Source organism: Melanaphis sacchari, unplaced genomic scaffold (genome assembly GCF_002803265.2).
Source record: "Melanaphis sacchari strain LSU unplaced genomic scaffold, SCAv2.0 Contig53_pilon_pilon, whole genome shotgun sequence".
In the NCBI taxonomy this organism is placed as follows: domain Eukaryota; kingdom Metazoa; phylum Arthropoda; class Insecta; order Hemiptera; family Aphididae; genus Melanaphis; species Melanaphis sacchari.
Window position 1 is genome coordinate 1,465,102 of NW_020271371.1, and position 14,607 is coordinate 1,479,708.

General features: G+C 26.3%; 2 protein-coding genes across 2 annotated transcripts; both read right to left on the reverse strand.

Moving 5' to 3' along the window:
• Positions 1-1,759: 1,759 nt before the first annotated feature.
• On the reverse strand, positions 1,760-4,295 carry LOC112599579 (translocon-associated protein subunit alpha). The gene is made up of 5 exons (XM_025346525.1): positions 4,074-4,295; positions 3,812-3,985; positions 2,921-3,180; positions 2,585-2,861; positions 1,760-2,011 (listed from the first exon to the last, which is right to left on the reverse strand). Exons 1-5 carry the CDS (start codon positions 4,123-4,125, stop codon positions 1,959-1,961), a joined length of 816 nt encoding a protein of 271 aa, XP_025202310.1. The 5' UTR covers positions 4,126-4,295; the 3' UTR covers positions 1,760-1,958.
• Positions 4,296-7,037: 2,742 nt separating this feature from the next.
• Positions 7,038-8,853, reverse strand: LOC112599591 (transcription factor MafB). The gene is made up of 3 exons (XM_025346547.1): positions 8,644-8,853; positions 7,794-8,226; positions 7,038-7,125 (listed from the first exon to the last, which is right to left on the reverse strand). The coding sequence occupies exons 1-3, from the start codon at positions 8,750-8,752 to the stop codon at positions 7,110-7,112; spliced, it is 558 nt and encodes a 185-aa protein (XP_025202332.1). The 5' UTR covers positions 8,753-8,853; the 3' UTR covers positions 7,038-7,109.
• Positions 8,854-14,607: the final 5,754 nt, after the last annotated feature.

The following is a 14,607-nucleotide window of genomic DNA, read 5'->3' on the forward strand; positions in this document are numbered from 1 at the left end:
TTACAATTAAAACGTTAAACAAATTTTGAGTTAATTGTTATTCAGAATTAAAATTTTCAATAGATTTTAAAAATCATAACTATTAAATAATTGAAAATTATATATTTAATTTAATGATATACTATATTTAACGTTTTGCGTTATGTTTAGACTGTTTAGTTTTATGATATATTATTATATATTTTGTATTTATTTATATATGTTTATCGTTTTCCGTTATAATTACGTTACAAATCTCAATCGTCTTTTATCAAATATAATGTTATAATCATTACATTATTATAACGTTTGCAAGCCTTGCTAGAAACTAAAGGATAAGGCTAGTCTATGGGAACGCAGAGGCCTTTGATGAAGCTGCCAGCCTTTGAGTGAGTTGATCTCATCATTTCTTTCGCCAGTGCATACGCACTCACCACCCGAGTATGAGTTTCAACACAAGATTTTGCAAGCAATAACTGGACCTTTTCTTTTCAATAAGTTAAACCAGCGATGTTTTTAAAATTTCTTATCAAAACTATTAGCATACTTGACCATTGAGAAAGATAAGAATTCTTATCTAAATTAGATGTGACAATAGGTGTGTAATTAATTCATTAAATCTTGAACATAGTTACCTACTATAGGTACAAAGTTCATCACGTCAAACAATAGTCAATAATGAATTTATTAATAAATTACTATATATTACTATTATTTATTACCCATCAGGTCTTCAGAAACCAGACGTTTAATAAAAATCGTAAAGATTCATAAAAATAAATAACCCTATTATTATATGACATTTAAAATATAGGTTGTCATTTAAAAATAATAAGTTGATAGTGGTTTCACTATTAAACATAAACGTGAAAAAAATAACATTTTTATATAATTCTAGAAAAGCATAAAATTAAACATTTTGAAAAAAAAATTGAAAAAGTCTACCCATCAAGAAATAATTAGTGTTCAATGATAAAAATAAATAGTCATACTGTATACCTATGTAATATGTAACGTGATTAATGTTTTTAAATTATATCATTAGACATTATTTTTTTATAGGACTTGTAAAAAAAGATATTGATTAGATTACTTCATGGCTGTTTAAAAGATGAATTTACAATTACTTAGTATAATCACTCTAGATATCAAAATTATATGAGATATTAATGATATATCATATCATCCATATTTGAAAATTAATTGAAATTATTAATTTCACTACTTATTAACATTATGAAGCTGACTAACAAAGGAAAATAATTGTTATTTATAAAAATGTATACGAGAGAACAATTTTAAAGTATATATATTTGCTCAGGTAGAAAATTTTAATAATTTTATAGGTATAATTTGTATTTTAATCAACTTTTGTAATAATTATTTTTATTTCTGTATTATCAATACTATAGCAACTATGTCTAAGTTTGAGTTTAATATTTTACAAATTTTAATTGTGAGATAAACTTATAAATTACTATAGTTTAATGAAACATGATGGTAAAAACAACCTGAGTTTAAATTAAAGTTTTCCAAACACATTTATTTTTAAGAATAAGAGTAAGTGTATTGTACAAGTAAGAATAATTTATAATATATAAAATTGTATAATAGTATTCACAAAATTAATAAACTACGAAAACAAAATTATTAATATATCTGTATGATAAAAATGTTATTTCAAAATTGATCAATACAAAAACATAATTTAACATTAAACATACAAGTATAATTTTGTTTTTTATTTATTATAAAACAAAATTATACATTTAATAATTACAATTGTAGATCAATAATTAGTATCTATTTACATAACAAAAATAGAATACTTTAGAAATGCATTCTTAAATCTCACAATGTTGTCAGATGGAATTACAACAGCCATTTTTAGAATTTAATTATCTTCTTAAAAGAAGGAATTTCATAATTGATCACATTCATTGAAAAAAATGAATGAGTTTAAGTCTTTCTTTACTCAATTAATCTGTTTTTTTCACACGCTTTTGCTTTGGACTTTGTGCCTTTTGTTTATCTATAACAAATAAAAAAAAAATTAATATTTATTGAGTAAAAATTTCTACAATATTCATTACTCAAAATCACCAATTTATAAAGAATTTTTTGGTATCAAACTATTGAAAACTATAATAATTAAAAATGTAATGTCATATAATTAATGTTAATTTATTCATTATGAAAAAGGTTCACAGATACAGACACCTTGTGTTGGCTAGATCATAGGGTAGAAGGTTTTTAAATTTAAGAGCAATAAGAAATTACAAGGACAAATATTCTATTCTAAATAAGATTATTTAAAATTGCATAACATTAAGTAGAAACAATAAGATTTACACATCAAATGACTTGTTTATTTTTTAATTTTGGTAGATTTATGATTAATGTTTCAATATTATTGTAGAAACTAACGAGGAAGTTAAAATTTTAAAAATTATCTACTAATTTGATATAAATTATTTGCTTTTAATGAAGGTTTAAAAACCATTTCATGTTAAAAAAAATATTAGTAAATCATTATTTATTATTCAAACCATACTTTAACAATCAATCTTTTAATCATTTTTTAATTCTATCTTTATAAACTTACTTAAGTGGTTGATAACATTTTTAGGAACCCAGTCCATATCAATTTGTTTGCTACTTTTTGTTCCAGTTTCCAAATTTGCTCTAGTACGACTTGGCAGACCACCACCAACACGTTTCTTGCCCACTGAATATAGAAACTGTTGTCCACCGACCAAAAGAAGAACACAAGCTGCAGCCATTAAAACGTATAAAAATAGTGTTTCACCATCTAAACCTTCTTCAACTTCAATTATGTTTACAGTATCGTTGTATAATTTACTAATCATTTGTTTTCCTTCCTAAATGAATAAAACATTATAAAACAAAATTTATAAAATTATATAAATAAACATCTTACATAGTCTCTATAAGCAAGATTAATGCTGAGTCCAAATGGACGTCCGGCAAATGCATCAGCTGGAATGAAGGCATAGCCAAGAGTAGCCTGGGATCCTGGTGGAATTGTTTTTTCTAACAAGACGGTAGTGAAATTTTGAATGTGGAAATTGAAATCCATAGGATAACGAAGTGAAGCATCCAAAGTTTCCAAGACTAAATCATTAGATCCTTTATTGGTAAATCCCACAAGAAATTCAGACAAACGACCAGCTGGTAATTCTAATAATAAAAAAAAAAAAATAATATGTTAATTGTACATGATATAATTAATAAATAATAAGAAACTATAAGATTTATTATTGTATTATTAATTATATTTGTGGTAAATTTTTCATGATTTCATATTTTATACCTATGTAAATTTAATTTCTAATTTTGTACATTCTTGTTGGTTGACTATAAGTCTAAATAAATGAAATTGCATACAATTAAGCTTTTTCATAATATTTAAAAATTAGTATCTAAAGTAATAAAATGTTTGTCTAATCAACATTTACTTAATACTAGATTTAAAATTTAAATTAAAAATAAAGCATTAAACAATACTGTTATGAATGATAACTGATACTTAGAATTTATTAATTATTACAACTCATAACAAATGCATTAACTATTTATTATTTTTAAATTTTAAATATATTATCATACAATATGTTTAGATAAACAGAAGAATAAGTGAATGTGATGAGTGAGAAAAAAAAGATGTTTCAAAGAGTGAAGAAGCGTCTCTCAGTGGAGACAATTTAAATAATCTATATTTTTAAATAGTTTTTGAATTTTGGTTACCACTAAATGAAAGTATTAAGTTTTAAACATTGCTCAAGATGAACGCAAGGGATTTGCAATTTACCTATGCTAGCTTTTTCCTCAAACACAGGTTTGGTGAACAGTAAGTAAGTGTCAGCGTCTGTTTGCTCCAAGTCTTCGATTGTAGACTCATCGCCATCAGAATCGACTAAGCCTTGATCCTCACTGACAATCATCTCTTCGTCAACGTCGATCTCATCTTCAGCACGCGCGACACCTACAACATGCATAGTATTTAGGTCAGGATTTTTAAAAATGAAATACACCGAACACTAGTCATAGGCGCATTAACAACAATTAAGTACCTGTGGACGCGGCAAGCAGGGACAAGCACAACAATATCCATTTGAACTGCATCTTGGAATTTTGGGACTGCTCAGCTCACGGCAAATAAAATTCGAACCACGAAAGCGCAATGACTGAGTGAAGCCGGATGAAAGTAACGGACACGTTTAACAACCACGGCAACTCATCGTCACGATCACTACTCGACAGTCGACACACAGTGGCCAATGGGCTTAATGACGTTGCCGGCTGTAGCTGCAGACGTGGAAAACGTCACAGCACACGGTATGGTTAGTCGTCAGGCTGGCAAACATAATTTTTTCGTTTTCATATTTCTCGAGGTGGTCAGAAACTAATATTATCTACAAACTATATAACGGCAAATGATAAGGACCCATTCATAAAACTGATAACTGATAAGCGTTTCTGTACATAATTGATAGTACCGAATAATGAATATTATTAACTTACTATTAAAGTATTAAATATTAATTCAGATTTCTTAACATGATTAAATAATAAAGTTAGGTACATAATAAATAAATATATTATAATGATACATCGTGCGACCGGTGTTTCCATGAAGACTAGAAATAGGCGATAAGGCTTACATATCCCTAATTTACGTTTTACACAGATTTAATTTAAGTATATTTGAAATTATTGTGATCGCAAATACGGTGTACTACCTATCTGATTAACGTGTACGTGTTTAACAGTAGTTCATAATTTACAATGTTTGCAATCAGGACTATGATAAACAGTGGCGTAAGCAGTGGGAGGGCTAAGGGGGCTGTAGCCCCCCCCCCCCGAAATGTTAAGAAAATTTAAAAATTATTGTATATATTACTATTAAAATGAAATATCCAAAGTATTTAAAGTACACAAGTATATTAAATCAATATATGTTAAGGGTTATAGGAACAAAAATCTAAAATAAAATTTCAGCATCTGTATGTTCAAATTATGTAAGAACCTAAGTAAACCACAACTATGTAAAAAATTGATCAGCCCCGGACAAAAATCCTGGCTACGCCATTGATGATAAATAAAGTAAGCAATAAGTTTAACTGTGGCCCATGCCGCCAATTAAAAAAATATTTTAAATATCGGCATGTCTTATTTATTTAAGACATTAAATATTATATTAGAATTTGGAAGATTATCCAATATCTATACTATAATTTATTCTCATAGAATATAGGGCCCACTCTCTAAGATTCCGTTGTTTACTTTAGCCACTAGATGACGCAGTCGTATACGATTTATATTTTTAATTTATTCTTCAATATTGATGGTCTATTGCGTCTGAATACTCTGAATGTTACTGTTAGCATTGATTATAGAATATTCTATAATCAATGCTGTTAGGTAGTTTTCTCCTTGGCTTTCATGTAATGTATATTATTTTTTCTTCTGTACGCAATACGCTCATATGCTTATTATAATCGTTATTACAGATTATATATTTTCTAAATAAAAAATTAAATTAAAATAAGTAGGCAAGTGAGTACCCGATCTACATTGCATTAGGTGTTAAGTAGGCCACATTGGCGAAAATTTGGCTTGTTAGAAGGAGGGAGGGCTAAAATTATAAACATAAAACAGGTCCGAGGAGGGCAACGCCCCTGCACCCCCTACATATAAATTAACAATTTTACTATAAAATTTATTTTAGAAGATGTATATAAATACTTCAAAATTATTTATTCAACAAAACCATATTTTAACATATTTATAACATTTTTTTTATAATAATTTTTTTTTTTATTTTACAATCTATAAAACAGTTTATAGTATATGGTCGTTGAAGATGGAAGTGGCCACCCATTGGTGGTAACGTACTTCATCAAATCGTTATATTAATTTAACATTATTTATTTATGTTTATCTGCAAAAGAATTCTTAAGAATAGTCTCTTTATTAATACTTTTGGTATTGCTTTTTTTTTTTTATACAAGATAGACACCCGAGTACCTGATTAAATCTATCTTGTAACATAGACGTTTGTATCCTCGTTTATATTAAGTCCCCCTAAGCCCCTCAACTTACGCCAATAGTAGGCTACTATTATGGGTGTGTTAAATTTAAATTCATTGATATATTATTGTAAAGGTAGGTATACGTAAAACCATGTATAATGATCGGTTTGTTGTATATTATTATAGGCTCGTCAGGAATCAGATATAATGGTCGATCCAATTCGTATACGTTCGCAAATTTTTGGTAATAATGTATTTTCCGACCAATCGGGTACACATACGACGAAACACTCATTGGTCTCACGACATATGTCACATTGCCACCAAATACCCATTGCTGTAGCAGTATTCGACCAGCATTATTTTTACGTCTAACAAATAAATGTATATGATTTCATACCTTTTTTATCTGCAGTCTGCAGTACATCAGTATATTATATATTTTATAACATCAAAAATACGAGAGTGGCGGGTGTCAACTAAACTTGAGTGGCAGGGGAATTGCCTTCCTTGCGGGGGTCAACTAGACCAGTACTGACAAATGCTTTTCTTTTTTACGTTAGAGAAAGTAAGATAACGCAGAAAGCATATATTAAAAATTAAGATTTTTCACTTTTCAAATTTTAAGTGCAATATTTGATATTTCTATTTTATTTTTATTTAATTGTACTTATTATATTATATAGACGAAAGTAATAACAATATCAAAATTGTTGTAATAAATTGACGATTTCATACCAAAAATGATACACATTATTTCATGGTTTCAAACTGAAAAATGCTGAATAAAAAATACAAAACTTTATTTAATGCCATAAAAGAATTTCATTAAAGATCATTTAAAAATGCATAATACAATTAAAAGTATTCAAAAATCTAATATTAAAATTCAATTTAAATACATTTTTCGATGGCACCATATATACATCATAATATTATACATAGTTGATACTAAGTACTAGGTACTATAGGTATTATAGTAATATAAAAATTAAAAACAAATAAATTAAAAATTACAATTATTAAATAATCATTCACGCTAAGAATTCAAATTATCTTGATTGAAAATGGTAATCAATAGTCTGAAAATCTGAAATTTAATAAAATGGTTTCATAGTTAAAATAATTTACATATATCTAAATTATTTAAAATAAAATCTTAGACATTTTAACTACCTAGTTTAATCCGGGTCTTTTTATTTTGTGTAATACGAAAATTCATGTCATATGCGTAGTAGGTATAGATACTACAGTATTATCTAATTTATTTTTTATTTTTAATAATTCAAATGATATTTGATGACCTTTGATATATTTTCAATAGCTGTGATAATATTTGTTTTAGTTGTGAACTTATGGTTTGAATCGTGTTATACGATAGTTTTAACAAAACTGTACATATTATATAAATAAAAATGTTATTTAAAAATGAAACCGGCAGAAATATATGGGTTAAAAACATTATTCACTTGATAATTTGTATTTAAACAAAAAAAGATGAGCCCCCCTCCCCCTATGTTTGTGTACTGATAGTCTGTACTAAAAACATGGGGGAAATTTGATTTAATTTTAGGGGGTCTAAAATCTTTTTACATACAAATAATAAGTATGCCAATTAATTTATTTTTATAAACATAAAAAAGTAAAAAATATTATTATTTTTTGGGTGGTCGGGTTCATTAGGTTTATATAATATACGATAAATTAATACTATACATGTTATTAAATTATTTTAATTTTTATCCTACTGACACTTACCCTCCGTTAGAATGACTACCCGAGTGCGCCGAACTAGCTGAATAACTGGCCTGGAACGGACCAAATCCAAAACTGGCGGACTGACTGTTGGCTCCGCTCTGGCTTTGACCACCACCGTGACCGCCCGAAAAACTTCCTGCCGATGCGTAACTTCCCGCACCGCTACCACCGTGATATTGTGGCCTATGGTGTTGGGGCTTATGATGTTGGGGCCTATGGTGGTACTCAGGTTCATATTCGTGCTCTTCATGATGATGGTGATGGTGGGACTTGTATGGTTTTTCGTAACCACCGAAGATTCCGAGGAACGGACTAGCTGACCGGACGGGCCTGACCGCCGCGGGGTCGACTTCCATAGTTTGATATGCGGACAACAACGGTTCGTTCGCAGACTCAGCCATCACTTGGTTTGACACAAACTGTCTGTACTCAGCTGAAATGCATGTATACATATAATACAGGATTCGATTTTTAATGTAAGTATTTTTAGGTTCCACAAAAATGTTCACATAAATTATGTGTCAGAAAATGTGTTAAAAAAAAACTGAAAATAAGTAATATAAGAATACTAAAATGATTAAATTATTAAATGCATGACTTAATGAGAAAACGGATACTTGTGTTAAAAATTATATTTTATATTACAAAGCGGTATATTAAAAATTAAAAAATACATATATACATTTATATTATTTTATTCTAAAATGGCCATAATATATTCGTGTAAGTCACTTGCACTATTTTGCAATTTAGTATTTTTTCTAACACCCATTAATTAAAATAATGCCTGATAATTAATGATGATTTTTAAAAATGAGCATAATTAATAAATATTTTCATTATATTTTACCTGGTTGCGCTTCTACCGAAACCGGAACAGGTACGGCTCTTGTGAACGCCGCTAGCACGACGACGAGCATAAAGCCACTACAGGCAAACATTTTCTGTGTTGCAGACATGTTGTATTTTCTGTATTTTGTTTTCGTGTCGAAGTCTCCTAGGTCTAGCTAGACTTGCACGTCGTGCTGTCGTCGGATGAAAATGAAAAATGTAAAATGGCAAAGCAAACCACGCCATTTTATAATGTTCCCACCAAATTGCAATTAAGGTTTTTTCGATGCTCAAGGCTAATGATGATTATGATGGTATGCGTTACAACATTTATTATTGGCGGAATATTATTTATCTAGGATTCGCGAACCGGTTGCCGTTGTTATTTAAAATACACTGAAAATATTAATATTCGGCTTTACGTCACTATCATATTAAAATAAATGATACATTTTATGGCATACGTTTATCCAACCCTATAAGTATGTAATAACATATAATTATTCATTGATAGGTATGTATTAAATACATTAAGAAAATTAAACGTATATCTACGTCTTTAAACATAAGAATGTATATTGATTGTTTTTAATACGTATAAAGTGATTCTACATATTATTTTTCTAATTTTTTTTTCTCGCAGTTATACATAATATGTTATATATATATATATATATATATATATATATGTTGATTATAATCTAAATTATGACTTCATCTTAGGTCAATAACACTTTCTGTTCATAATATTATTGTTTCGACAATACAATAATTAATAATTTAGATAGAACATTATAAAAATCATTTTAGGTATAATCAAGAATTACTTTCATTTATGTGAATAGATACTTACTTAATATTTATAATATCCTTAAATGTATTCAATTACTAAGAAACAATAAGTGTATAATTACTTTACGATGGTGTTAATCTAAAAAAATAAAATAATTAATAAAAATAAAACTAACCAACTATCCTATAAAATAATTGACAATTTTAAAACGATTATTCCTATTTACTTTTAATTAACTCGAGTCCGATTGAAAATATATTTGGATTAAATGCCTTTATATTTTATATTTAATACCCAAGGTCATCTTTTGTTTTTTAAATGTACTGATAAATTACCATTATAGTATTCATTACCGTGTATGAATTCGTAGGTAAATTAATTGTTTTTTTTTTTTTTTATTTTAATAAAATTTAAGTTTGTTTTAATATTTAATTTTTCCCTGCAAATGAAAAAACAAAATTACAATAATTACCTTTTCGTCACTTGCTGTATCTAATATTAACAGACCGAGCAACAAAATAAGTAATAGAGGGTACTTTCATTTGATAATAATTAATTAAAAATTATAAAATAATTAATAAAGTAAGTACAGAGACGTATTTACAATTTTGGCGCCCTAGGTGCAAAAATATATTGGCGCCCTTTTTTTTCCTAAAATAAATTATTGGGGAAGAGGGCTGATCAATTTTTACACATCGGTGGTTTACCTAAAAAAAAGGTCATCAGATAAAAAAAGGTTAATCCTATAAAATCTTATTTGAATTTAATAATATTCTTCTAACGCAACGCCTCCTATTTACAATTTGGCGCCCAGCGGTGAATGTCTCCTTCGCCCTCACCTAAATAAGCCCCTGAGTATGTATATATATATAATATGAAGAGTAATAATACATTATAAATTATTATGTATACTAATAATGACAAATTGATTTCTATTATACATCATAAATTCATAAATTTAAATATTAACTTAAGTGAGACATTGTTTATTAATTTTGTTTAAAAAAATTTTACCAACTAATAGGTAATTAACTGATAAGTAAAAAAATTAAATTTTTTAAGTACCTTTTTAGTTTAATAATTTTATGATATTTATATTTGTTTAAAAAATGTATATCTTAAATAAAACTTGACGAGTATATATTATAATTTATAGTATTGAATTTGAGCATATAGGTAACCCCAATAATATATTATATCATAAATATAAGTATAACGTATAACGTTAAAAAAAATGATAACCATGAATAACTCCTCCTTTTGGTCGTTGTAATACTAAATAGTTTTTAAAAATAAAAACTTAGTTTAAACAATGATTATAAATTTAATACCTACTTTGTGAATATTAAACTTATGATTGAAAAATTGGGCGCATACTTAGAATTTACTTTTTCGTCACTCGAAATTCCCGGCTGAGCTTATAATCGCTCACATAAGTTACACAGTTTATATTATAAACACATCATTAATTCATTCCATCTTTTAATAAACCAGGAAGGTAGAATTGACATTCGTCGTCCTTGGTTCAAATGGTCATTTACGTCGATGGTGCGATATGAGAAAATCCCAAATGAATCATTCAATTAAACTAAAAGTAAATACCATTAAATTATTCCAATTACACCTATGTGGGCGAAGACTGACCTTGATTGTTGGATGTTTTTATTGCGTGTAATAACCCCATTTCCTGATCATTTATACATATTTGTAATTTATAAGTATTCTTCCTAGTCTCCGTATTTACATAATTTTTTTTTATAGTTTATCTGATTATTTATGAAAAGATATGGACAAATGTTAAATACATTAAATTAAGAATAAGTAAATAACATTTTATAAGAGAATTACTAGCATCTTTAAGTGTAGTAGAATCCTTGACCCCTACTATAGTTGTCCTCGTTTATAACAATATAAAAATATTAGTATTGGAATTTGGGGTTGCGTAGTTCAAGCTCCTACGGTTACAAAAATGGTTAATACATAACTTTTACAATGATATAATATTATATGCGCATTCATTGAATACTATATTACGTGTACAATTATAAGAAGACAATTAAAAAAAAATTATTGCTTATTTTTTCATTATTATCATAGTAATAATTGAGTACCACTGTACTAGCCACCAGGTATCTATACGTTTCTTTATATTTTGTTTTTGTTGATTGACCAATGTTTAATTAAAATATTATTTGGGTACCATCTACTTACTATATTCATACAGACATACCTTAATAGTTATTTTATATACCTAGCGTCCTAACTATATTTATCTTAGTGTACCTATATAAAAGTGATTCGACTGAATATCGAAGTGATAAATATTAAATGATAAACTATAATAGATCTATTCGTCGTTTTCATTTTGAGATTTTATTTTGTTGAAGAAGATTTTCCATCATTACTAAAATAAATGGTAAATTCTAAATAATTACTAATACTAAACGAAAAAAAAGTATAAATGATTATTGTTTTGTAATTACAATAATGTGTCTAATATTTTATTTTGTGTTTATCAATTTTTAATTTTGAAATTAATTTCTGGTAGTATAAAATTAAAAGAAAAAAATTCATAGTAATTTTCAAAATATATCTAAATATATCTAATTGGAATCTTTTTAAATAAATTTAAAAAAAAACGGGGATATTCAGATAATAACACTTTTTGACAAAATGTATTTAGCTTTTTTGTTATACTACTCAAAAAATAAATAACTGTAGAGACTTGACATTTTCACCAAATATTTAAGTTAGGATTTTCTATAATTTTGCAAATATTTTGGTTCTTCTTTAACTATTTTTTTTTAAACATTTTAATATTTGATTGAATCAAATGTATTTGCTTCAATTCAATTGTTCAGTTAATGGATCTACATAGTTTAGATGAAGTTTATCTTCGATTATTTTAAATATTATAGAATATACTTATTTTTAGAGGTTTAGAAGAACTGCCAACTGGGTATATTTGAGAATGTTTTGTTTTTATACTATTTTTTGAGGAAGTGGATCTGCAACTATATATTATGTTAAGTTAAAATACCTATTACCTAGGTACCATATATTTTTTAAGTTTAAAAAAGATATTTGTATTTGTATTCAATTAGGTAGCTATCTACGGGTACTTATTTTATTAAATAGATATACCTACAAATACATATTTTAAATATTTTTGAAAATTAGTACCTTTATTTTGAATACTTTAAAAATTGTTTTATCAATATAATTCATCAAGCATGTTTTATTGTTTACCATAAACTTTGCTTTAATAATAATGGAATTATTCAAATTCTGATTTTTCAATACTGCTTAAGGAATATTCCGACACTATTATGATGGTATTATTATAAATATTAAAAAATGCCTAATTTTTATACAAAGCTTAAGTTTTTTTCATTGATTCTTTCTTAGTACAAAAAGTTATGTTTATATAAATACTTATATTTTTAGTTTCATGATCCGAACTACAATATTATTTACACGTTTTAATACATGTATATTAAATTGACATATTTATAAAATGTATGTAATATTTATATAAAAATTTCAGTGTCGTATCCAGGGTTGAAGAGTGGAATATTACTTCTCAAAAATTCAGGATCATTTTAAAATCCTCTTACTATTCTGTAAAAATTGTAATTTCTTGTAATTTATATGAAAGTTACAGCAAATTTTTTAAATGTTATCATTGATTATAAATATTAGTATTTATAATCAATTATGTTATATAAACACTTATATAATAAATTATAATATATATTATAATTATATAATTTTTTATTGCATTAGTAGGTATACCAATTTTTGAATCCCCTTAATAAAATTAAAAATGATGGTTTAATTGAAGATCTGATGTCGATTCAACCTTAATCAGAAAAATTGATTGAATTTTCTGATTATTTAATTGAAACATATGTTTCCTTAAGTTCAACTTTTTAACTTTTTATGTTGTCTAATGAATCAATTGATTTCAGAAAGGACTACCAATGCATGTGAATTATTTAATTCGTTTTTTTCAAGAAACCTTTATAGTAAATAGGTACCTGAATATTTTTATTTTTATAAATACCTATTCTTAAAAAAGTTCAAACAATACATTATTATAAGTAATGTACTTACACAAAATAAAAAATATCACCAATCGCTAATACCTAAACAAAAACACAAATTGAAACATTTATAAATATATGTAAAAATATTAGCAAATTAGCTTTTATAAATTCAGCTACCTAGTCATTATTACAAATTCAATTCAAAATATTAATTATATACTTATTACTTATTTTTTTTTTTTACATAAGCTTATATCATTTTATACAATTTTACTTTTTTTGAAAAATTACGTTTTATGGAATTTATAATTATAATTTTTGTATTTATTCTTTATATTATTACTATTATTATTTCTATATTTACTTTATGAGTTGGTGTTTTAATATTGTATATACAATATGTAAGGGCAACTGGTACATTCTGTAGAGGAGTGAGGACAACTGGTTAACTCACTCCCCAACATGAATATTATTACAAGTTACAACTAACACAATAAGAACATAGAAGGTAAACATTTTGGAGTTTAAAAAAAAAGAGAAAAACCTTTTTTTTTTATATGTAAGTACCTATCTACCTATTGAATAACAATTATAATTTTCCTCATCTTAAATACAGACATTTTATTAAGTTACAAATTTAAACTATATTATAATCATATATGTAGTACCTTTTTATGTAATATTATTTAATATTATATTATATTATATTATATTATACAAACTTTTAATATATTAATGAATTTATGAATCTAAGAAATACAAAAGATTGGGGTAGGAGATGAATGCTTTTAAAGTTCGGGTTCCTCAGATATGCTTTGAAACTATTTAATTGTTTAAAAATATGAGTATACAATAATGTACAATGTATATACCATAAGTAAAAACATTAACTGAATAATGAACACTTGAATAAACTAATAAATTCTAACTGGCACATCCCAAAAAAATATGTGCGATATTCTTATAGTCAAAGCTCACGTTTGTGTTATTATTATTATATTTTTATGTAGCTGATAAAAAGTTGTAAAGTCTACTGCCCAGTATGCCATACGTGTATGTACATTTAACACGCGCGTATTATTTTATTTAGAAGTAAAAGTAAAATGATTAATCGAAGTATTGAATACTATACCTATATAAT